The sequence below is a fragment of the Conger conger genome, chromosome 3 (genome assembly GCF_963514075.1).
Source record: "Conger conger chromosome 3, fConCon1.1, whole genome shotgun sequence".
In the NCBI taxonomy this organism is placed as follows: domain Eukaryota; kingdom Metazoa; phylum Chordata; class Actinopteri; order Anguilliformes; family Congridae; genus Conger; species Conger conger.
In genome coordinates, this window is record NC_083762.1 from 54,244,548 (window position 1) to 54,267,472 (window position 22,925).

At 39.9% G+C, this 22,925-nt stretch overlaps 1 protein-coding gene across 3 annotated transcripts in view; it reads left to right on the forward strand.

The window, feature by feature from the left end:
• Positions 1–361: 361 nt before the first annotated feature.
• Positions 362–22,925, forward strand: part of ube3a (ubiquitin protein ligase E3A) — a 29,590-nt gene continuing 7,026 nt past the window's right edge. The window contains exons 1-6 of one of the 3 annotated variants that reach the window (XM_061234850.1): positions 362–663; positions 4,200–4,244; positions 14,636–14,949; positions 16,356–17,575; positions 19,554–19,698; positions 20,219–20,424. In XM_061234850.1, the coding sequence (XP_061090834.1) occupies positions 569–663; positions 4,200–4,244; positions 14,636–14,949; positions 16,356–17,575; positions 19,554–19,698; positions 20,219–20,424 (2,025 nt within the window). In that variant the 5' untranslated portion in view covers positions 362–568. Of the gene's footprint in view, positions 664–2,524; positions 2,625–4,199; positions 4,245–14,635; positions 14,950–16,355; positions 17,576–19,553; positions 19,699–20,218; positions 20,425–22,925 lie in introns of those variants that run through there. The other 2 variants (XM_061234851.1, XM_061234852.1) reach the window with 2 other exon arrangements.

A 22,925-nucleotide genomic window follows, 5' to 3' on the forward strand; every position in this document is an offset into this window, starting at 1 on the left:
GTTTGTGTTTATGCCTCTTTCAATTTTCTGCATGTAGCAATTGGCGGTGTGGTATTTAAGAATACATTTGAAGGACACCTCCTAAACCCTATTCACAATTAGGTATTTATGGGGAAGCATCCAGACTTTCTTCCACTATAATCATTCACAAACCGATTCCAATATGCGGTGACATACGGAATAGAGACAACATCTCTCTGAAAAAGGGCACGTAGAGCTATGTCTGTGAAACTGTCCATAAATGTGCAACAAACCTTTTTCAGTGAGAGTGAGGGGATCACAGTGGGGATGGGATGTCGTTGGTTTTGAACCAAGCAATAACAACACCACTGCATGATGGGATAGGTACGCTTTGGCATTGCAACCCTATTGAAACCAAGATGGCTGAGATTATTTTATGTAGAACGGAGAGTGACACGATACACAAATGAAACATAAATAATTTAAACAAGAAAACTAAGAAATAGACCGTATCTACAGCAGTAATAGCTTTTGGTGAAAGACTTCGGAGGGACGTGCGTACCCGGACATAAACACAGACACGAACAACTGAGAGAGAAAGTCTCGTATGAATTCCGACGAGAAGCAGGACTGTGAGTGTGCGCCACCACAGGCCGAAGCTACCCCTGCAAGAGAACACGACAGGTCGGTAAGGTTGCTGGGGTGAGTAGCGGGGATCTTGGGGAACAACCGAGGCATGAAGAAGTCAAACTATAACAGCACACGTTCAAATTGGATTAGCTATCTAGCTGTATGAAGTTGAGGGTATAGCATGTAGTTAATTTGTAGTATTAATGCTAGCTAGCACAATCGTGTAGTGCATTTTGCCGCAATGCCATAGCTGGTTAGCAAGCTAACCTGAAATGTCGTTGGCTACCATTTCCTTCTATACATTTAGTTAGGTAGCCAAGTAGCTAGGCCTGAAAAGTGGAATTTCATGTGTAGCAAGCGAACCACGTAAGTAGCTAAAGTAACTAGCTAGCAGTGATTATAGCTACGTATCAACAGTGGCCTCAAACAATGTCTTCTGTCAAGAAATCACAGCAGTAAAGCTAACTTAGCCAGCTGGCTAGAGCTAACATGCACTGTCATTACCCTGTTTGGCCTGACTGTCAGTGTCAAAACGTAGCATAGCAAGCTAACTTGCTCGTTAGCTGGCTCGCTAATGTTTCCAGTTTCCCTTTTTAATTAGCTCGCACGCTAGATATCCTAGACAGTCTATGGCTTGGTTTGTTTGTTGATAGGCTAGCTAACGTTCCAATGGCTATTTTTTATTTTTTGTTAAACAAGTAATGGTAGCGTAATATTTCCATTGATACATGTAACATAGCTGGCTAGGTAGATAACTTTGACTCGAGGAACTTGCTGATCAACTAACTTAAGTATACCTAAATTTAGCTAGGTAATTGGCTTCTGGAGCATCCAAGCACAGTTTGCCATAATACAAGTAGCTAACTAACGTTACATTCTTAAAAAATGTCTCATAACGTTTTAATGTTGTTTTGCAGTATAGTTGCCAAACGTTACCTCTTAAATGTAAAAAATCGGACCGGTATAGCGGCTACTGCGTTAACTACAATAACTATTCTAGATGTTGTAGTTAGCCAGCTTCTATTGTTGGTGTTATTTTGTGTCTTTATATTGGAGTTGTTGTGATTGGCAGGCATAAATGCACGAGTAAGTAGCTACAGCAGCTTTAAATTGCAGTATAAATATTGGTATGTTGTAGTAGTGACTGTTAGCTACTTGGTTTATAATGTATAATGTAGCTATAACTAATTGTTGATTGTTGTCTCCCACTTGAGTTTATTCGCTATGTAGTGTTGCGCCTGCAATGCGAGAGGGGTGACCTGGGGTTAGGTGTACACCTCCCGATTGCTGGTGTTTGCAGTGGTTTAATGGACTACGTGCTCAGGCTGGTGATGAGGTTTACTCTGTGTAATGCTTTACAGATTGAGGTTTCTTTTCGTGAAATGAACAACGTTGCAAGTGTAATTCCTGGTACAGGCGGTGGTGATAGAAAAGTATCCATTTACATTACATTACATTACATTATTGGCATTTGGCAGACGCTCTTATCCAGAGCGACGTACAACAAAGTGCATACCCATAACCAGGGATAAGTTCGCTGAAAGACATTTGTTAGACTTAAGCCATTAACTTAGCAAATTGACAAGTATGTGAAAAAATGCTGCAAAAAATAAATACAGTTATTGATGTAAACTCTATTTTCCTATATGTGTAGTATGCTTTATTAATGATTCTGTGGAATCAAAAACCAGAATTTTTCAAATATCAAATATTTATGTAAAAAAAAACAAAAAACAGGTTTCACAATTATTGGCATCCCTTGTTTAATACTTTATGCATATACCCCTGGAAAGATGACAGCCGTGAGCCTTTCCTACAATTTGCGATGAGGTTAGAGAACACATTTGGAGGGATTCTTACCTTTCCTTCATTCAGAACTTTTCAGAATTATTGATATCCAGCACTTATGGACCCCCCTCTTCAATTCAACCAGATTCTCTGCCATGTCCTGGTACTTTGCTGAATTCATTACTTAAACAGTGGCCATCAGCGTCAAAGATATCGCCATCAGTGACCCATCTTCATATTTGACAGTAGGTATGAGGTGCTTCTCCCTGTATGCATTCCTCATTTGCCGCCAAACATGTCGATGGTGCATATGGCCAATATTTTGTTTGCATCTGACAGTAGCACTCTCTTCCAATCATAATAGCAATAACATTTGTCAAATGGCAGATGCTTGGTTTTGTTTATTGTGCTCAGTACTGGCTGTCTTCATGCCACCCTTACAATCAGTTTGTTGGCATTGGGTTTGGGGATGATGAAAACAGGAAAAAACTGAAATCTCTCATATATTATCAAGAATTCAGACCCTTTGCTTTGGCACTTCAAGTTGTGGTTAGGTGCATCCTGTTTGCTTTTATTATCTTTGAGATGTGTCTAGAACTTGATTGGAGTCCGCCTGTGGCAAATTTAATTGATTGGACAAAGTTTTGGAAAGGTACACACCTGTGTATATAAAGTCCCACAATTCACACTGCATGTCAGGACAAAAACCAGGCCATGAAGTCCAAGGAATTCACAAGCAATAAAATTGTGGCGAGGCAAAGATAAGTCTGGAATCGCCAGGACTCTTCTTAGAGTTGGCCGTCTGGCCAAACTGAGTAACCGGGCAAGAAGGGCCCTGGTCAGGGAGGTCACTCTAACAGAGTCTCAGAAGTCCTCTGCAGAGATCAGAGAACCTGCTGCAATGACAACCACTTCATCAGTCAGGCCTTTATGTTAGAGTGGCTAGACAGAAGCCACTCTTGAGTAAAAGGCACATGTCAGCCTGCTTGGAGCATTTTAAGGAGCATGAAGAAAAATATTCTCTGGTTTCATGAGACAAAAATGGATCTCTTCAAGCAGAACTCCAAGTACTATGTCTCGCAGACACCAGGCACTGCGCATCACCTGGCTAATACCATCCCTATGGTGAAGCATGGTGGTGACAGCATTGTGCTATGGGGATGATTCTCAGCAGCAAGGACAGAGAGACTGGTCAGAATTGAGGGAATGATGAACGCAGCCAGTTTTTGAAGAAAACTTGCTCCAGAGTGCACAAAACCTCAGACTGGGGCCAAGGTTCAATTTTCAGCACGACAATTACCCGAAGCCAAGACAACATTAGTGTGGCTTTGGGACAAGTCTGACTGTCCTTAAGTGGCCCAGCAAAGCCCAGACTTAAACCTCATAGAACAACTATGGAGGGACCAGAAGATGATAGTTCACAGACCCTTCCCATCCAATCTGACAGAGCTTGATAGGATCTGCCAGGAAGAATGGAAAACTGCCCAAATCCAGGTGTGCAAAGCTTGTAGAGACTTACCCAAGAAGACACAAAGTACACACTGTAATTGCTGTGAATTCAACAAAGTACTGAATTTAGGTTCTGAATACTTATATTAATGAGAGATTTCAGTCTTTCTTTTTTAGTAAATGTGCAAAATAGCATTTACTATTATGGGTTATCGAGTGTAGATTGATGGGCAAAAATCAATTTGATCAATTTACAGCACAGTAAAATGTGCAAAAAGTGAAGGGGTCTATACTTTCTGAAGCGACTGTATGCTAATTCTTTTCCATTTACATGAAATTCTCATCTCTTGCCTTTCCTCACCCGGTTTCAGGTCACTAGAGGAATCTGACAGAGAAAACTCTGAAGCAAGCCGAATGTAAGTACTGGAATTTAGATCTTGTCTGCATAACGCATGCTGGTTATTTTATTATCTTATTTTGTTATCTGCTTTCTGATAACATACTTTCACTGTAAATGCCATCTGCTGTATTTTCCAGTAGGTGTTCAGTTCATCTGTGACCAAGCAGTACATCGACACACTGATGAAAATATGATGATTCAAATCTGTATACTGTAAGCTTTCGTACCTAGGCCAAACTGGTTGAATCCTATTTATAATGCTTATGATGAATAATACTATGTGGCTTACATTGTCAAAAGTTTGGCTGCGGTGTATGCTAAAAGCAACTGACATGGAAAAATATTGTGCAATACACACATCCAAATACGACTCCCATTTATACAATATAATATGGTCATTGAAAGAAATCATTAAACCTCTCAGGTAAACAGTGAAATCCGGTTGCTCTTTAAGAAGTTTCTATTTTATATTAGATGACCTGTAGAATCATAGTTCAGTAGTGAGGTACATTTGTATGCTCACAGTTCTCGTAAGTAAGCTTATATATATTATATGTATTTAGCTGAATTTGGCTGAGCTGGTTCTGGCCATTTATATGTTTATTTAAAGTATACTTTACCCCCTTACAACAATGTGTCAGAAATGGCAATAACATGCTATAAAGAGCAAAATTTGCATATTCATGTCCCAGGGCTTTTAATTGGCTAGGTCAACTAATGCGTTAGTTTAGTGTAATATGCTATATCGTAAATCATTTATTTAGAAAGATTATTATTATTATATATTTTTTTTAATGGACTATAATCCTTTTATCCTGTAAATCAATGGAACAACCCTGCATTCTGTTATGACATGAAGTAGTGGAGCTCACGGATAACTGCTTTAATTATGAACACATACATACACATTGCACTTAAATGGCCATTTGGTTTGGTTTATCTCATCTGTTGAAGGCACTCAGAGCGCCAGACTGCAGTATTCACCAAAAATAAGGATAACGGTATCATATGTCTTAATGCTCAATCTGATCATGGCTCTGCCACATCTCTAAAATTTTGGCTAAGTTACCGTCTCCTATTTGACCCTGATGAAGACACTGTGTGTGTTGAATAAAAGCTGTGCTCCAGACTGATTCCTTCATCTCCGTTTACCGCCCTGTTTCTGAGAAGCACCGGATCAGCATGTTAGTTGGCAGGTGTGTGGTGATCTTCTGCCTGACTATATTGTGTTATGTTCAAGGAAAAAAAAAAACTGAAAGAACACCTGTCAGATCAAGAGATTGGCTTCAACGATTCCTCTTGTGCAAGTTTGAAAACCCCTAGTCTTAATTTTATGGCCATCGTACAAGATAGAGGAGGCATTGACTGCATTAGCTGTAGGATACATTGTTTGCATATTGTTGTAAGGTTTGAGCCTTAATTTCCTCAAGCAGAAAATTTGTGAATGATGAACTAATTGGCACTGATGCTGTTTGCTTGGGATGTTGTTGTTGAACTGTGGTGTAGTAAATGGGATGGTACCCAATGGAGGATGTAAATAAACTGATGTCTGTGGGGAGTAGCTTTGAAATTCTGCCCATTCTGTCTTCATTGTTCATGGTTTATAATTATCAAGCTTGGATCTTTCAGCCCGTTGCAGATGGTATGCAATAAAATGCATGAAAATGGATTTGCAAGAGCTGCTTGCTATATAAACTGCTGGCACTAAGCCGACCAAATGAGGAGAACTCTCGATGCCCTAGTATATAAATGGGGTATATGGAGAATTACAATCTGTCTACAAAAGAACACAATTATTGTTGTGGTATCGCCTTGCCCTATGTTGTTTTTCTTTCCCTGTCTTCTCTGTGTGTGTGTGTGTGTGTGTGTGTGTGTGTGTGTGTGTGTGTGTGTGTGTGTGTGAGTGTGTGAGTGTGTGAGTGTGTGAGTGAGTGAGTGAGTGAGTGAGTGATTTTAATAAAATATTTATGAAGGTATTCTAACCAATGGCAAGATGCAGTCTGTGCCCAAAACACTGGAGTCTTTACTAATGGTTTAAGGACTCTGCTTTGACAACGTTGCAGCCATTGTCATTGGCAATGCATAACTGCTGTTCCTTGTCTAGTTTCCTTGGTTTTAGGCTGTCTTTCAGGCCTTGCACAATTGTGTCATCAGTGTGGTCGTCTGATGCATAGCTTGTCAGTAAGCACATACTTTTAAGCTCCCAGTCTTTGACATATTGCGCAGTGTCATGGACCTTATTTCTGTTCGGTGTAGATCGGCATCATGCCCTTTGCAGTTTGAAAAGCCACTGCCATCGTTATTTCTATCCACTTGGTGCTCGTCCTGTCATAGGAGACACGGCAAAACATTGACTCAGTTAGTGGCGTTTGTTTCAGTGGGCAATGCTTTGGTGGGGGAGAAGGGCTTGCTGCTACCTTGAGTTCGACGCACTCATCATACTCCATTACACACTTTAGATGGAAAAATAGTTTGGTGTGTTGCCAGTCTTTATTGCAACTTCACTCCAGCAAAGTTTACACACAGAAGTGATTTGCCCAGTGTCCATTTGCCTGAAACTGAACCACTTCCTAACAGCGGAAGTCACATTACTTTTTTATTGGACTACTTTGATAGCGCTTGCATTTGTGCACGGCCCTCGCTCCATCATGCTGACTACTGAGAATCACAGGGAAACCCACACAGTGGGGGGTCACACCTAAAGGCATATGGAGAGAAAATGGTAATGCAGTCAGAGCCTGGGGAGAGATATTTCAATGAGCTGGGAAGGAAAACTTGATTAAATTTTTTTCAAATCGCTCTTCAAGAAAATATCAATTGAATCGACATGTATCGGCCAGCACTAGTTTGCATGAATACACTGCGGTCTGTCTGACTGGTGTGGGTTCATGTTCAGTTATACAGTACTGTGCAAAAGGTTTTGGCAGGAGTGAAAAGTAAGAATGCTTTCAAAAATAGAAACGTTAATAGTTTATTTGTATCAATTAACAAAATGCATGAACATAAGAAGTGAATGAACAGAAGAAAAATCTAAATCAAGTCAATATTTGGTGTGACCACCCTTTGCCTTCAAAACAGCATACATTTTTCTAGGTATACTTGCACACAGTTTTTTAAGGAACTTGGCAGGTAGGTTGTTCCAAACATCTTGGAGAACTAGCCACAGTTCTTCTGTGGATTTAGGCAGCCTCAAATGCTTCTGTCTCTTCATGTAATCCCAGACAGACTCGATGATGTTGAGATCAGGGCTCTGTGGGGGCCATACCATCACTTCCAGGACTCCTTGTTCTTCTTTACACTGAAGATAGTTCTTAAAGACACTCGCTGTATGTTTGGGGTTGTTGTCCTGCTGCAGAATACATTTGGGGCCAATCAGATGCCTCCCTGATGGTATTGCATGACGGGTACGTATCTGCCTGTACTTCTCAGCATTGAGGAAACCATTAATTCTTACCAAATCCCCAACTCCATTTGCAGAAATGCAGCCCCAAACTTGCAAGGAACCTCCACCATGCTTCACTGTTGTCTTTTTATAACTTTTGCACTTACTGTACATCTTCAATCAATTTTTTTCAGTTAAAATGAAATTGGTATGTTTGGCCTTCTTATGAGTGAAATAGTGTTATACGCAGTAATGGTCTTATGGCTTCATCTTCCCTTAAAAGTTTGAATAATTTCACTTTCTTCTGTTGACAGTGTTATACATCTGTCTAAAGCATCATCAGCCTTGTCTGATGGATAAGCATAAATAAATATTTGAAACTTTTCTTGAGCTCTTGGAGGACCGTTAATGCATTGAATTCAAATATTTTTTTCTGAAAGTGTAATGATATTAAGTGCTGAAAACAGAGCATAATCCATTTCTTTTGAAAAAATCAGCATGAAATGATCTTGTGTGCTTTCAGTATGATGATGTTTGAGCAACTCACACATTGGTGAGTAGTGCTTGTGCAGTTGTTAGTGGGCTCTACATACTTTGTGTCAGGATGGCACGTTGATCTCGTCTGAGTGAATATTTCTGAGGAAGACAGTTTACACAAAAGAGGGCATTTTCAGTGATGTGACCCCATTTTATATTGGTGAGCATGTAAATACATTCTCAAAATATTGTATTATTATTAATTTTGCTTATACATATGGAACTAGCCTGCATTTCACATGCAATAATAAATTGCATGTGAAATGGTGGAATGTGTTTGATTGTTGATGGGGGTTTGGTATTTGATGACAACTTCATCAATGGACCTCAATTAATATGTACGAGATGGTATTATTGTGATTATTATACTTATTTTTTATGATCTTCTCGACCTGTTGCTGTCTGAGGATAGCTGCAAGGAGAGGGGGTTTTGGACTGAGAGGTAGGGGTGGATGACAGGTGGGGGGAGGTGCAAACAGGATAAGGTTTAGTAAGCAAAATGCTGTACATTCCACTTCATAAGACCCATAATCTTATTTAGTTTCTATGCGTCCATTTGGAGTCTCCGAACTTTTTTGTAAAATTCCTAGAGATAGATTAGAAAAAACAATGCAGAATGCAAATTTTTTGTGATATTGTCCTCAAATTTGGATTTGTCCAGTGTTGTGACTTGGCTCCATTGTGTGTCAAAGCGCAACAGCCACATCACAGTAACCTGTTTCCAGTCAAAAACAGAAAATCTTTTCCATGAGGAAAAAAAAGCTTCCACTTTCACTGTTCGAGCTCCTGTAATTTAGCTTTAGTAATTCTGGGTTACCTTTCAGAAGGGACCAGGATTATGCATGTACTCAAAAAGGTTCAACCATTTTATTTTGGGTATGTCATTTTTAAGCTTGTGTCAAGAAAAGGGGCGATACTTAAATGAAAGTCAGCATGAAAGTATACATATAGGGCTGTCATGATCATGACATTTTAGTTGACAATTAATTGTCATACAAATAATTGCGATTAAGGATTTAATTGTCTTTTTTTTTTCATTTTATTCCTTAGAGGATAAGCCTACTAAGAAGAGACGTTTTTTCATTTGTAAACAAAATAGCATTTTACATTATTGCTTAGTAAATTGCTTTGTAATTTACTGCTGTGTAAACAAAACAAAAAAAAGACATCAATAATCATAACTTAAATTAATAACTTAAATGTACAAAGCCTACTACTGAAAAATACAAAGAAATGATTGAAAATGACAGGTAACAATAATCAACATAAACAGTGTACTATGGCCAAAACAGGATATGGCCTGAAACAAAATACACAACCACAGCCAATCCTCCTGCACAGAGATTGGTTTATTTATAATTTATTTTGCTTGTTTTAAAACTATCATGTAGGCGTACATAACACAATGAAAAAGTGATTCAAGGCAGTTGATTAATGTAGAAGGACACTTGATTTAATTTTCAAAAGTTAATATGCATGCAACGGTGAAACACAAAGCATGTTTCCATTCAAGATTTTTATGCACATTATCTAATTAGAAAAGCTGGATGGAATTGGCAAAATTTAACAAAACTTCCACAATATCGCTAAAATGGTTTTAGACTCATCTGAGGTGTTACATGACAGATCCACTGTTTGGTGCAATTTCATTGTACAATAATTATAAAATGAAGAATATATAAATTATTAATTATTTAATTATTTTATAAGCTTGGTTTTTAAACATTGGCTACTGAAACTACGCAGCAAAATGACTCTAAATTATCTCCAGCATAACTTTCCCCAGAGCTGTCGAACTGCTGCAACCGTAGGGGAGTTTCAGATACTGTAATCTAACAATTATGTAAAATAATCGTGGTCAGCTCAAATAATCACGATCAGATCTGTTGTTGGCAAATCTTTTTTGCTATAGGTGAACATTTACTAATTCCTTGTCCTGTGATCTAATCAGTGAAACTCTCAGGGAGTGAAAAATGCGAGCCATAAGGTAGCTGGTTGACTTAAGGCCATTTTACACAGCATTCAGCTGCGGCATGGCTGCTGCACAATACGTTAATTAGAATGGTAGTGGATTGTGTGTATTTATACTAGATGCGGGTGCAGCACGTTGCCTGCTGCAGCAGGCTTCCAGCACGCAGCAAAAATAGACCAGAGGTGACCAGAGGTCTATTTTTGCTGCGTGCTGCAGGCCTGCTGTAGCACACAGTGAAGTGTTTAAACACATGCATTTGCTTTAAAATGCTGTGTACACATAATTTCCTTTTTTTTTTTTTTTTATATTTTATCATTGTATGACTGTGTGTGTTTCCCTAGATCCCTCCAATGGTTATTAAGCAGCTTAAAAGATGTTTTTTTTTCGTCGTGGTATTTTTTCTGGCCGAAAATGAAAATGAAAAAGTTCTGAACTTTGAAAATGTACCTTTCTGGTCTTATTTTGTGGAGGGGCTGGTTGAATTTGAAAATATAAAACTGGTGTACTTATGCACTGCATACAATCACATCCCTATGTCGGTGTAAAATGCTGTGCAGCTTGCTGTGTAGGGGTGCAACAAATAATTGATGTAGTCGACTAAAATTGTCGATTAGTTGGTGATGTCAGGGTGTTTTTCATGCTGACTCGGAATGCTCTGACTTGTAGCCATTACTGCTTACTGGAGTGAAGTGAGCAAGAGCGTGATGGCAACGCCTTCACAACCAAAAACAACCCTGAAGTGGTTTATTTCCTTAGAACTGGGGTGGTTTATTCCGCTTATGCCACGGCTACTAACCAAATATATAATTCTGCGCTTTTAAATTCCCATTTTATTATTTTGTGCAAAGAGTATTACAGTTATATGTGTGCACATCCGCAGAATATAGTGAGACCCTTGCTAATTTAGCTAATATTAATTAGCGATGTGTTTAGCGATCACTACCTGCACAGTCTGGATAAATCATTAAATATCACAGTTTTAAAATGTTGCCCATTAGATTGAAAGAAATGTAGCTGCAAGGTAACCGTACACATCTACTTACACTGCTACAACTTTTAACCCCTTGTCACTACCTAGAGTTTAGCTGATGTTAACCATGCAGTGTCCATCTTAGTTCATGTTAATTTACCTAATGTTAACATTAATGTTAGCGAAACTGTCACTGTTGTAGACTACCTATGTATGTGGAAACTATGACTAGACCACATCATATTCATTTGTTGACACCAAACCGTTTCTATAGCGACATGGAAAAAAACTGATTGAAAAGGGATACGCGAGGCCAGACATTTTTTGTTCTCGTTGTGGTGGGCGAGAATTTCCTTAAAGGGAAAACATTATCCAGTCATCGTGCTTGGTCTCATCAAGACAGGCGTTTTGACAGACCGACCACTTTTTACTGGACTGTGCGGCAGGTTATCTGAAATAATAATTATAGTATCCATACCTGCTAAAAAGACCAAAGGTTTTGGAGAATCTGGCAGAAACAACAAATATGTTGTGGCTGCTGGATAACATTGACCAAATTGATGCTGTTATGTCAAGTTGTGAATGGAATCTTCAGTAGTGTAGAATGAGCTTGCATATAAATTTTGAATGGCGATAAGGCCACTTTCTCTGCCACTACTAGACGTGGATTATTACCGTGCATTTACTGGGAAATGCCAGCCAATCAGAAAGAGTATTTAACCAAGCCGTGGTATAATAACAATCCTGTTCACCCAAAAAAAGAATATTGGAATTTTTATTTATCTTTTATATCAGCAGGAAAGTTAAAATACCTGTTTCATTTTTTTTTTTTTTTTTTTTTTTACCTGCCTAAGTATTCATCAATAATTGATAGATTATTTGACTATCAAAATTGTTGTTAGTTGCAGCCCTATTGCTGTGCTGACGTATTGCATATGTACCACTGTTGTGCTGCATGTGCATGCAGTGTAAAATAGGAGTTATTGGCCCTCACAGCTCCAACAACGCCTCTTAGCTGTGATAAAATTTCTGTATACCTCTATATTCTATATGCCTGTTGTGAGTTATTGCTTAAATATATAGTTATCAATTTACAATAACAGTACTATTATCGGAAACGTAGTTGCTGATTACACAGTATCATGATTTTTGAGCAAGTTCTGTGTGTTAGCTTATCGTCAGTTTATCGTGGGGCAAAGTTGTCATGTGACAACTTGCTCCCAAGTCATGGAGACAACTTGCCCCAAACTGACATGCTAATTTTGGCTGTATCTCAGGGCCATCTTAATAAAGAACTACATTTTTATTCTACTCAGAACATCTTTACATTTTTAAGTATGAATGTTCAAAATGATATTTTTGTATTATTACAGAAAATGTGAATGTATTTTTTTTTTTTTTACTTTTGAAGGTAGAAAATAAGGAAACTATCCTCACTTCAGATTAGTATGACTATTTTTGACGTAATTCTCTTGTTTTGGAGAATAACAGTGTGACCACTTACCCATGTGCTCTTCCCAAATAGCTTGCCTTTGCTGACAAATGCAATATTCTGTGTAAGTTATTTTAGTCACGTCTTAAAAACATTAAGAAAATTCTAAATGTTATGACATTTCCAGAGGGACTATATTGGCAACTGAGATTCTAAATATGGAACAAATCTGTTTTCCAAAGTAAGCCATTACATTTGAGAATATTCCTATGTTGAGTTAAGTTCCATACAATGAACACGCAGTAATGAAGCATCCTTTGCACAGTCAATGCCCCATACTTCAAATTGAAAGTAAAATGCTTTTAAAGGCCCTCACACATCAGCTTTCTTTTCCTGGTTTTAGTATCTAAAATGCCAACAAAATGCTCCCAAAGAGCTGTGAAGGTTTTCTGAAAAGTCCCCCACCTTCTGCTGTCAGCTCTCGGTGTTAACATTTAGCTATATCATCAGATAATTATGCATGATGTTGGGGACAAAGACCAATTTCTTTTTAATGTGCCTCGGCCACAATTTGAGATTCTTAAAAATCATGTGGTTAAAGTGCACATTGCCAGATTTTAAGAACGGGCATTTTTATACATCTTGGTTTCACCCATTAGAAATTACAGCAGTGTTCATACGTAGTACTCCCATTTCAGGGCACCATAATGTTTGGGATGTTGTGTAAATGAAAGTAGTCATGTTTAGTATTTTTTTGCATATCCTTTCCATGCAATGACGGCTCGAAGTTTGTGATTTGTGGACCTCACCAGTTGCTGGGTGTCTTCTCTGGTGACGCTGGTGTACTGAGCAACAGACATCAAACAGGTTGACTAAGGAAAACAACAGCAGCTGATAACAGAAACATTATGAAAGCTGTGAAGAAAAACCCCATCAATCAGTGACATCACAAACAATCTCCACAGTGCAGGGTTGAAGGTATCTCAATCAGCCGTTCAAAGAAGACTTAGAGGCTGGACTACAAGATGCAAACCACTCATCAGTAGTAAGAATCTGCAAAGAAGTACAGAGATGAGCCACAAACATTTTATTGACTGGGGCCAAGAATAACTTCTACCAAAGTGATGGAAAGGCCGAAGTGTGGAGAAAGAAGGGATCTGCTTATAATCCAAAACAGACAAGCTCATCTGTGAAGCATGGTGGAGAAAGTGTCATGGTTTGGGCTTACATGGCTGCTTCTAGAGTGGGCTCACTAATCTTTATTGATAATGTAACTCATGACCGTAGCAGCAGGATGAATAATGAAGTCTACAAAAACATTATTTCTGCCAAATGCATCCAAACTAATTGGGAGGAACTTCATCATGCAGCAAGACAATGTCCCAAAGTGCACTGCCAACACAACAAAGGACTTCATTAGAGACAAAAAGTGGAAGGTTTTAGACTGACCGAGTCAATCACCAGACCTGAACCCAAATGCATTTCATCTCCTGAAAGGAGATTGAAGGGAAAATCCCCCGACAAATAACAACTGAAAGAGGCTGCCGTAAAACCCTGTTATAGCATCACAAAAGAAGAATGCAACAGTTTGGTGATGTCAATGGGTTGCAGGCTTGATGCAGTTATTGCAAGCAAGGGATATGCTACCAAATATTAATTATTTACTTAAACTCTCTGTTCAAATACTTTTGCTCACCAAAAAATTGGATGGTCTGATACCAAAGGTGCTATGTTCTAAGTAGAACTACTAGAATCTAGATGTAAAAACCAGGAAATACGAGCTGAAATTCTGAACTTGTATCTCAACCCCAAATGTATTAAGTGTATTGCAAAAACAAAGGAATAGGGCTTACTGTTCCAATACCTTTGGAGGGGACTGTATGTGTACTGATCCTTGTTTGTTTATGGATGTGTATGTACGTACATTATCTGGTCTAGCAGTGTCGCTCATCTGCTCTATATTACTGTTTGTTCATTTAGCTTGTGGGGAAGCTTTCATTTTTTTTGTTTTTCCTCACTCTGAATAAGAGTGTATGAAAATGAATGTAATGTAATGCTGTTGGGACTGACCATCCGTAGCTTAGTCCTAATCAATGTTTACTTATTTGGCATAGGAAGCGAGCGGCTGCAAAGCATCTGATAGAGCGCTACTACCACCAATTAACGGAGGGCTGCGGAAATGAGGCCTGCACCAACGAGTTCTGTGCTTCCTGTCCCGGCTTCTGTCGCATGGACAACAACGCGGCCGCCGTGAAGGCCCTGGAGCTGTACAAAATTAACGCGAAACTGTGCGACCCTCACCCTTCCAAAAAAGGAACCACGTCCGCCTACCTGGAGAACAGTGCCAAGGGACCTCGCCACAAGTCAGCCTGCAGCGACAGGAAGATGAACCACAGAGATCTGCACCCAATTAAGGATGACTTGAAAGGTGAGGCCCCAACCGTTGACCCTTGACACTTGACTCACTTCTGCTTCTGGCCAGCTTGACAGTGACTAAAGTCTTGGAAACCTATGGGATTTGCTGCTTTTTGCAAGCAACAATGAGCACCAGCAAGCCTTGGTGCTCTCCAGGACCAGGGTTAACCACCCATGGTCTAATGTGTTATATACTCACTCTCCTCAATAGGTGCCTTTCCACAGGCCAGTAAGATCAACTTGAAAGCTTGCGCAAGTTTGAAGCTGACGCTTCATGCCAAAGACTCTTGTCTGCTTGTCATGACTGTGGTAAAAAAGCATTGGCGTGTGCCTGGACAAGTTGTTAAAAATTAGATGAATGCCTTTGTTGAGAGAGAGAGAGAGAGAGAGATGTATATAAGGCTTTAAAATTTCTAAACTTGTGTTTTATGGAAAAGCAGCGTCAACTGACCTCGAAGCCTCTTGTGATTTGTTGTATTATTGTGCCCTTGGAGTTCACTCTGTTCTATTCTCTTTTATTTCAGAGTGCATATAAGCTATTTCTTAACCTGAAGGAGCCACAGCTTCACAGTGAAATAGCCTCCTACTGCTTTTCACTCTTCCGCTCTAGTAGATAAGAATACATATGCCTCTTACTGCAGTGAAGTGTGTTAGTCATAACCCATTCTAATGATGCAAGCTCACATCCATGCTCTTCTGGCCTCTCAACTAATGGAAAACAAATGGGCGTGCAATCTACCTGTGAACAGGCACTAGAAATTGGGAGGTCTATAGTGAAAGAAATGATTGCGGCTCCTGCACTTCGTTTATTTGACACCGTTTGCCATTATTTACAATTTCTTCACTTTTAACTATTGTGAAAGGTCTGTTATTAAAATCTTAATTCTCATGAATGAATGAGAATAATTCTTAATTCTCATGAATGAGGTGATCTCTTGGAGATTAATTAATCTTTTGTGAGGAAGTAGTAATATAGCCTCACTTATTTCCCTCTTTTCCATTATTCCACAAGCGAACCATTTTCGTCTCCTTTCCATCCCCAAATATTAGTAACCTGTTAATGAGTAAGGTTAGGTTATTATTGGTTAGGAATTACTTGAAGTTGAATGTTTTTCTACCAGTGTAACATAGGGTCAGGTTCTTAACCTTATTGTGGTATGAGCCTGGAAAGATGACTCTGATGTGACTGCTGGGGATGCCCATTGCTGGTACACATCGTGATCCTCCCAGTTGGAGGTGGCCATTCAAGCCAGAAAGTGATTTGATGGTGTACTGATAATTACTCAGGTCATGGTGAATTACTACTTCTACCTCTGTCCATTCTTGAGCAGAAACTGGTTTCCTTGTTGGAACAATGAGCTCATTGGCTAACACTACTGCAGCACCAATTATTTGCTCATTGTTGCCCCCGTCTCACAGATTTGAATTATCTGACGGAGGAGAAGGTGTACGAGATCCTGGACATCTGCAGAGAAAAGGATGACTACTCCCCGCTGATCCGTGTGATTGGCAGGATCTTCTCCAGTGCGGAGGGCCTGGTGCAGAGCTTCCGCAAGGCCAAACATCATACAAAGGAGGAGCTCAAGTCCCTCCAGGCCAAAGATGAGGACAAGGATGAGGATGAGAAGGAGAAGGCCGCCTGTTCCGCCTCAGCCATGGCTGGGACACTAGAAGGTGCCTCTGAAGGTGACAGCAGTGCACAAAAGCTTGGGCCCGATGAGGTTTCGGTGGACATCGGCGCTGTGAGGCGGGTCTACAACAGATTGCTGGCCAATGAGAAGATTGAAGCAGCCTTTCTCAATGCGCTGGTTTACCTGTCACCCAACGTAGAATGCGACCTGACCTACCACAACGTGTACTCGCGGGACCCCAACTACCTGAACCTTTTCATCATTGTGATGGAGAACAGCAACCTTCACAGTCCCGAGTATCTGGAGATTGCACTGCCACTCTTCTGCAAGGCGATGAGCAAGCTGCCCCTGCCAGCTCAGGCCAAGCTGGCACGGCTCTGGTCACGGTACGGCGCCGAGCAGATCCGGCGCATGGTAGAGACCTTCCAGCAGCTCATCACCTACAAGGTGATCAGCAACGAGTTCAACAGCCGCAACCTGGTCAATGACGATGACGCTGTTGCCGCTGCTACCAAGTGCTTGAAAATCGTCTACTATGCAAATGTCTTGGGCGGGGACCTTGACATGGGACACAACGAGGAAGAGGACGACGAGCCTGTACCGGAGTCAAGTGACCTCCAGGAGCTGCTGGGAGAGGAGCGACGGAACAAGAAGGGCCCTCGGGTGGACCCGCTGGAGACGGAGCTGGGCGTTAAGACCACCGACTGCCGGCGGCCCCTAATCCCCTTCGAGGAGTTTGTCAACGAGCCACTCAATGACGTGTTAGAGATGGACAAGGATTACACCTTTTTCAAGGTGGAGACTGAGAACAAGTTCTCCTTCATGACCTGTCCCTTCATCCTGAACGCTGTCACCAAGAACCTGGGCCTGTACTATGACAACAGGATCCGAATGTACAGCGAGAGGCGCATCACGGTCCTCTACAGTCTGGTTCAGGGCCAGCAGCTCAACCCTTACCTGCGGCTCAAGGTGCGCAGGGACCACATCATTGATGACGCCCTTGTCAGGGTGAGTCCTGCAACGGCAGCCTCCAACACAAACTCACCGTAAAGCAAATGCTCTGTGGCTCTGATGTATCATGTCACGTTGTAAATGGAAAGTTTATACATAAGGGAACAAGCAATGGGTCCCAAGTCCAGATGTGCAGTTTGTGGCATATTTGGCCTTTTATAAGAAACATTTCTGGATAATTTCCCATTATTTTGCATATAGGAATGTGATCCTACCTTCATTTAGTCTGACATTGAACTGACGTGAAAATAAAATTCATGTCAGGACATTTCTTGTACATGGAGAATTGGATGTTGCAAGCAACCAGCCGATAGCCTATCATTGAAATATCAATATTTTTTTCAGACTATGCTAGACTTTAGTATGAACTGTGAGGCCACAACCACTGGGTTTTTTTCATTTTCCCAATTTATTTGTGTGGCAGTTATTGCACAAGTCAGTTAAACAAAGACGTAAATGCACAACGCACGTTAGAGCTCCATGTAGAGGACATTACTTAATGCTTTTAGAAGAAAAACAAATGCTCAGTGCTACAGACCTATCCTGGAACATTTTCTCACTCATTCGTATGTACTGTTAACTGTACGATTTTCTCAAATACAGTGCCCTCCATAATAACTTGGGACAAGTTGTTTATTTGCCTCTGTACTCCACAATTTTAGATTTGTAATCACATGGTTAAATTGCACATTTGCAGAACTTACAGCAATGCTTTTACATGGTCTCCCTGTGTCAGTGCACCACAATGTTTGGGACTCAGCAATGTTATTTAAATGAAAGTAGTCAGGTTTAGTATTTTCTTCCTTTGAATGCAATGACTGCTTGAAGGGCTAGTCCCCTTACGTTTTCTCTTCAGCATATGAAAGGCATGTTCAATTAGGTTCCGATTGGGTAATTGAGTTGGCCACTCAAAAATGTAATTCTTTTTAGAACGATTTTCAAAACACCAGAAAGCCACTGTGTGGCTTACCGCACAGAAAAGGATTAATAGCCAAATTTGGACTTTCATTGCATTGCCAAGAAAAGTACAGCTAACGGCATTTGCCTATGAAAGTAATTAACACCGCTTCTGCAACGTGATGTTTAAAAGTGAAACCAAAGGATTATGATCAAGTACGTAGTCTGGTTAGTTAGTCTAGCTAGTCAGTCTATTTTTCATGGTTATGGATTATAATGTAGTCGACATGGGTTTTCATAAGATTAATTCATCTTATTTTTCCATTCGCTTCTGGTTATTCTTGACTGACTTCACTGAATGCCAACCCACCGCCGCCATGTTCCAAATCTTTTTAAATTGTGCAGTGGGTGGAGACTGGGAAAAAGCTGGGGTTTCATTCCCTTTAAACGGTTAATCAATTAAATTAGGCATTTAACGAAACATGAAAATACTGAAATGCCCATCCCTACTACATGGTGAAGCAAAAAAAGTATAAAAGTACCCTTTATTAAAATCTGAGTGTGCACTTTAATGGCATTATAATTATGTGATTCCAAACCTAAAATTGTGGTTTGTCCCAAACATTATGGAGGGCACTGTATGTTAAAACTGGTAATGACAACCTCATGATTGATGTCATGATGTTATAGAATTAGGCTATATTATTTGTTCCTGAGGATGCAATGTAGGGTATTTTTAGTTTTCTCCGTGCAACCCAAGGTTGCTTTTGATTGTTATTTCGTAAATGTCATCGGCTGAAATGACTAATGATATTTTTGTCATCTTTATGCTATGGATGTCAATGGCATAGCACTTTTTCAGCACTCTTTCCAGAGATAATTTTTTATTTTACTTTCCAGAGGTCCAGAGTTTTATTTAATTGTTTTTTTTAATGCTACTTTGACTGTTTTGATTGCCAGTGCTGACACAGCTGATTTAGGAGGACCAACAGGCTTACCGTTAAGTCTATTGGATAGTATTGGATTACATTTCCGGAATGTACTGGTCTTAATCCATGTTGTTGTTTCTCTGCTTTAGCTTGAGATGATTGCCATGGAGAATCCTGCAGACTTGAAGAAACAGCTCTACGTGGAGTTCGAGGGAGAGCAAGGCGTAGACGAAGGAGGAGTTTCCAAAGAGTTCTTTCAGCTTGTAGTCGAAGAGATATTCAACCCAGATATTGGTGAGAAATTGTGGAATTCCAGTTGCTTTCCTTTTAACCTAGAGCCTAGCCTATCCTAAATGATAGCGCAGTTGCTAATCACTCTAATTAATTTTTTTGTAACATTGTTGATAGATGGGAATATATTTGTTTTTAGATGACAGGACACCATAGCTATTTTATTATAATGATTTTGAGTATTCGTGTCAGGAACATAGTTTGTGCCCACCGACCATCCATACACACACCTTTCTTTATAATGTATAGCTCTTGGGTTAATACATAGCTCTTGAATTGTAAATAAAATAATTAGATGCAACATTTGTTTCCACATTAAATCATTGATAATCTCATTTAATTCTTGTTTGCACTTAAAAATATTTTCATTTCTTATTTCCACATTCATTTGGAAACACATCGGAAATAAATCTATTTAATTATGTTTTTTGGGGGGTTTTTTGGCACCATTGTATTGAACAATTTAGTTTAATGGTGTGAACTGTTTTGTAGCTGTTTTGATGTCTGCTTCTGTCTCCTGTAGGAATGTTTGCATACGACGAAAGTACAAAACTGTTCTGGTTTAACCCATCCTCATTTGAGACGGAGGGCCAGTTCACACTAATTGGCATTGTCCTGGGCTTGGCCATTTACAACAACTGCATCTTGGATGTACATTTCCCCATGGGAGTCTACCGCAAGCTGATGGGCAAGAAAGGAACCTTCCGGGACCTGGCAGATTCTCATCCGGTATTTCTTCAGTCTCCAATTGTTATTTGCTTATTTTTTTAAAGAGGTGACCAGAAGGTATATTGCTGGACTGTGGTATTAGAGGTTGAAGGTGCTCTTTTGATTGGGTCCACTCAGTTGATTAATCTTGAACATTCTTGAAAAATATCACCGAGATATTGTTGGAGCAGAACAATATCTTTGGCAGAATAGTACAAGAATTACAATCTGATATTGTTTTGATCGGTGGAGGAGTTTTAAAGAAGAGAAGAACACGGACTGAAGCAGATGTAAGTTAATGTTAGCACATTTAACTTTTAGGCTACCGAAAAAACTAGTCTAGCTTGTAGAAGCGGATCTATTGGGCTTCCTTTTGAGTTAGGTAGATAGCTAAGATTGATCTGCATGTTGTTGCTTATAGGATGCATGTGCGAATCCAATACTTTTGTAGAGAACCAAGTTTAATTCCTGAAATGAAATTTGAAAGCATGTGCAAGTTCAATTGGCTATGTCCAAACTAATTTTCGGTATGTGTGTATGGCAAGTTGATGTTTTATGCTTATTTCTGGCTATTTTCTTGGTGATGATGATATAAAAGAGAAACATGCTTTTGTTGTGTAGGCTACAGCTTTAGCCACAATAATTCATAACCCTGAAGTCCTCGTTATACTCATCACACTATTCATTCATACTTCATCACACACAAGACTAATATACACTCAGTGATCACTTTATTAGGTAGACCTGTACACCAGTTTGTTAGCGCAAATATTGAATCAGCCAATCATGTGGCAGCAACTAAATGCATTAAAGCATGCAGACGTGGTCAAGGGGTTCAGTTGTTTTTCAGACCAAATGTCAGAATGGGGAAGAAATGTGATCTAAGTGACTGACCGTGGAATGATTGTTGGTGCCAGTCAGGTTGGTTTGAGTATCTCAGAACCTGCTGATCTCCTGGGATTTTCACACACAACAGTCTCTAGAGACTGCAGAGAATGGTGTGAAAAACGAAATACATCCAGTGAGCAGCAGTTCTGCAGGCAGAAACCCGTTACTAATAAGAGAGGTCAGAGGAGAGGGGCCAGGCTGGTCGAAGCTGACAGGAATTTGACAATAATGCAAATAACTACACATTACAACAGTGGTATGCTGAAGAGCATCTCTGAGCGCACAACAAGTGGATAGGCTACAGCAGCAGAAGACTTGAAAAATAAGTCTAATTACCTAATGAAATGCTCACTGAGTGTATATGATACAGATATTAGATTTCCCTATGGGTACATACAGTCCCTTCAAAAAGTATTGGAACAGCAAGGTCAATCATTTTGTTTTTGTTATACACTGAAGACAATTGAGTTTGAGGTAAAAAAATGTACATGAGATGACCGATCTGAATTTCAGCTTTTATTTCCTTTAGATTTGTTAAACAACTTAGAAGATATAACTTTTTGTATCATACCATTTTCTAGGTGAGCAAAAGTATTGGAACGTATGACTGACAGGTGTTTTGTTGCCGAGATGTGGCCTGTTAGATTGATTAGTTAAACAATAAATAGTTCCGAATGTCTACTCTTCCTTTTAGCCATGGGTTTTGCCCGTGAAAACAGCATTTGAAAACCAACATTAAGACCAGCGGGAGAAAAGCAAGCCATTTTGAAGCTTAGAAAAGATCGGAAATTGATCAGAGCCATTGCACAAGCATTGGGCATAGCTTGTACAACAACTTTGAATGCCCTGAAAAGAAAAGAAACCACTGACATACTGAGCAACAGACATTGAACAGGTTGATCAAGGAAAACAGCAGCAGTTCATGACAGCCATTGTGAGCGCTGTGAAGAAAACCCCCAAAATATCAGTCGGTGACATCACAATCTCCACAGGGCAGAAGTGAAGGTATCTCAATGAACCGTTCGAAGAAGACTTAGAGTGCAGCAATATAGAGGCTATACCACAAGATTCAACCACCCATCAGTAGTAAGAATCGGAAAGTGAGATTACAATAGAAGTACAGAGATGAGCCACAAACGTTCTGGAAGTTTTATCGACTGATGAGACCAAGATTAACTACCAAAGTGATGGAAAGGCCAAATTGTGGAGAAGAAACGGATGTGCTCAGGGTCCAAAACATACAAGCTCATAGGTGAAGCATGGTGGAGGACATGCTATGGCTTGGTCTTGCACTGCTGCTTCTGGAGTGGGCTCACTACTCTCTATTGATAATTGATAATTCAACTCATGAACTAATTGGGAGGAACTTCATCATGCAGCAAGACAATGACCCAAAACACACTGCCAACACAACAAAGAATTTCATTAGGGAGAAAAAGTGGAAGGTTTTAGACTGGTCAAGTCAATCACAGATCTTAACCCCATTTAACCTCCTAGAGAGGAGATTGAGGGGGACAAATCCCCCGAAACAAACTGAAACAACTGAAAGAAGCTGCAGTAAAAGCCTGGAAAAGCATCACAAAAGAAGATTGAAACAGTTTGGTGATGTCAATGGGTCGCAGGCTTGTTGCAGT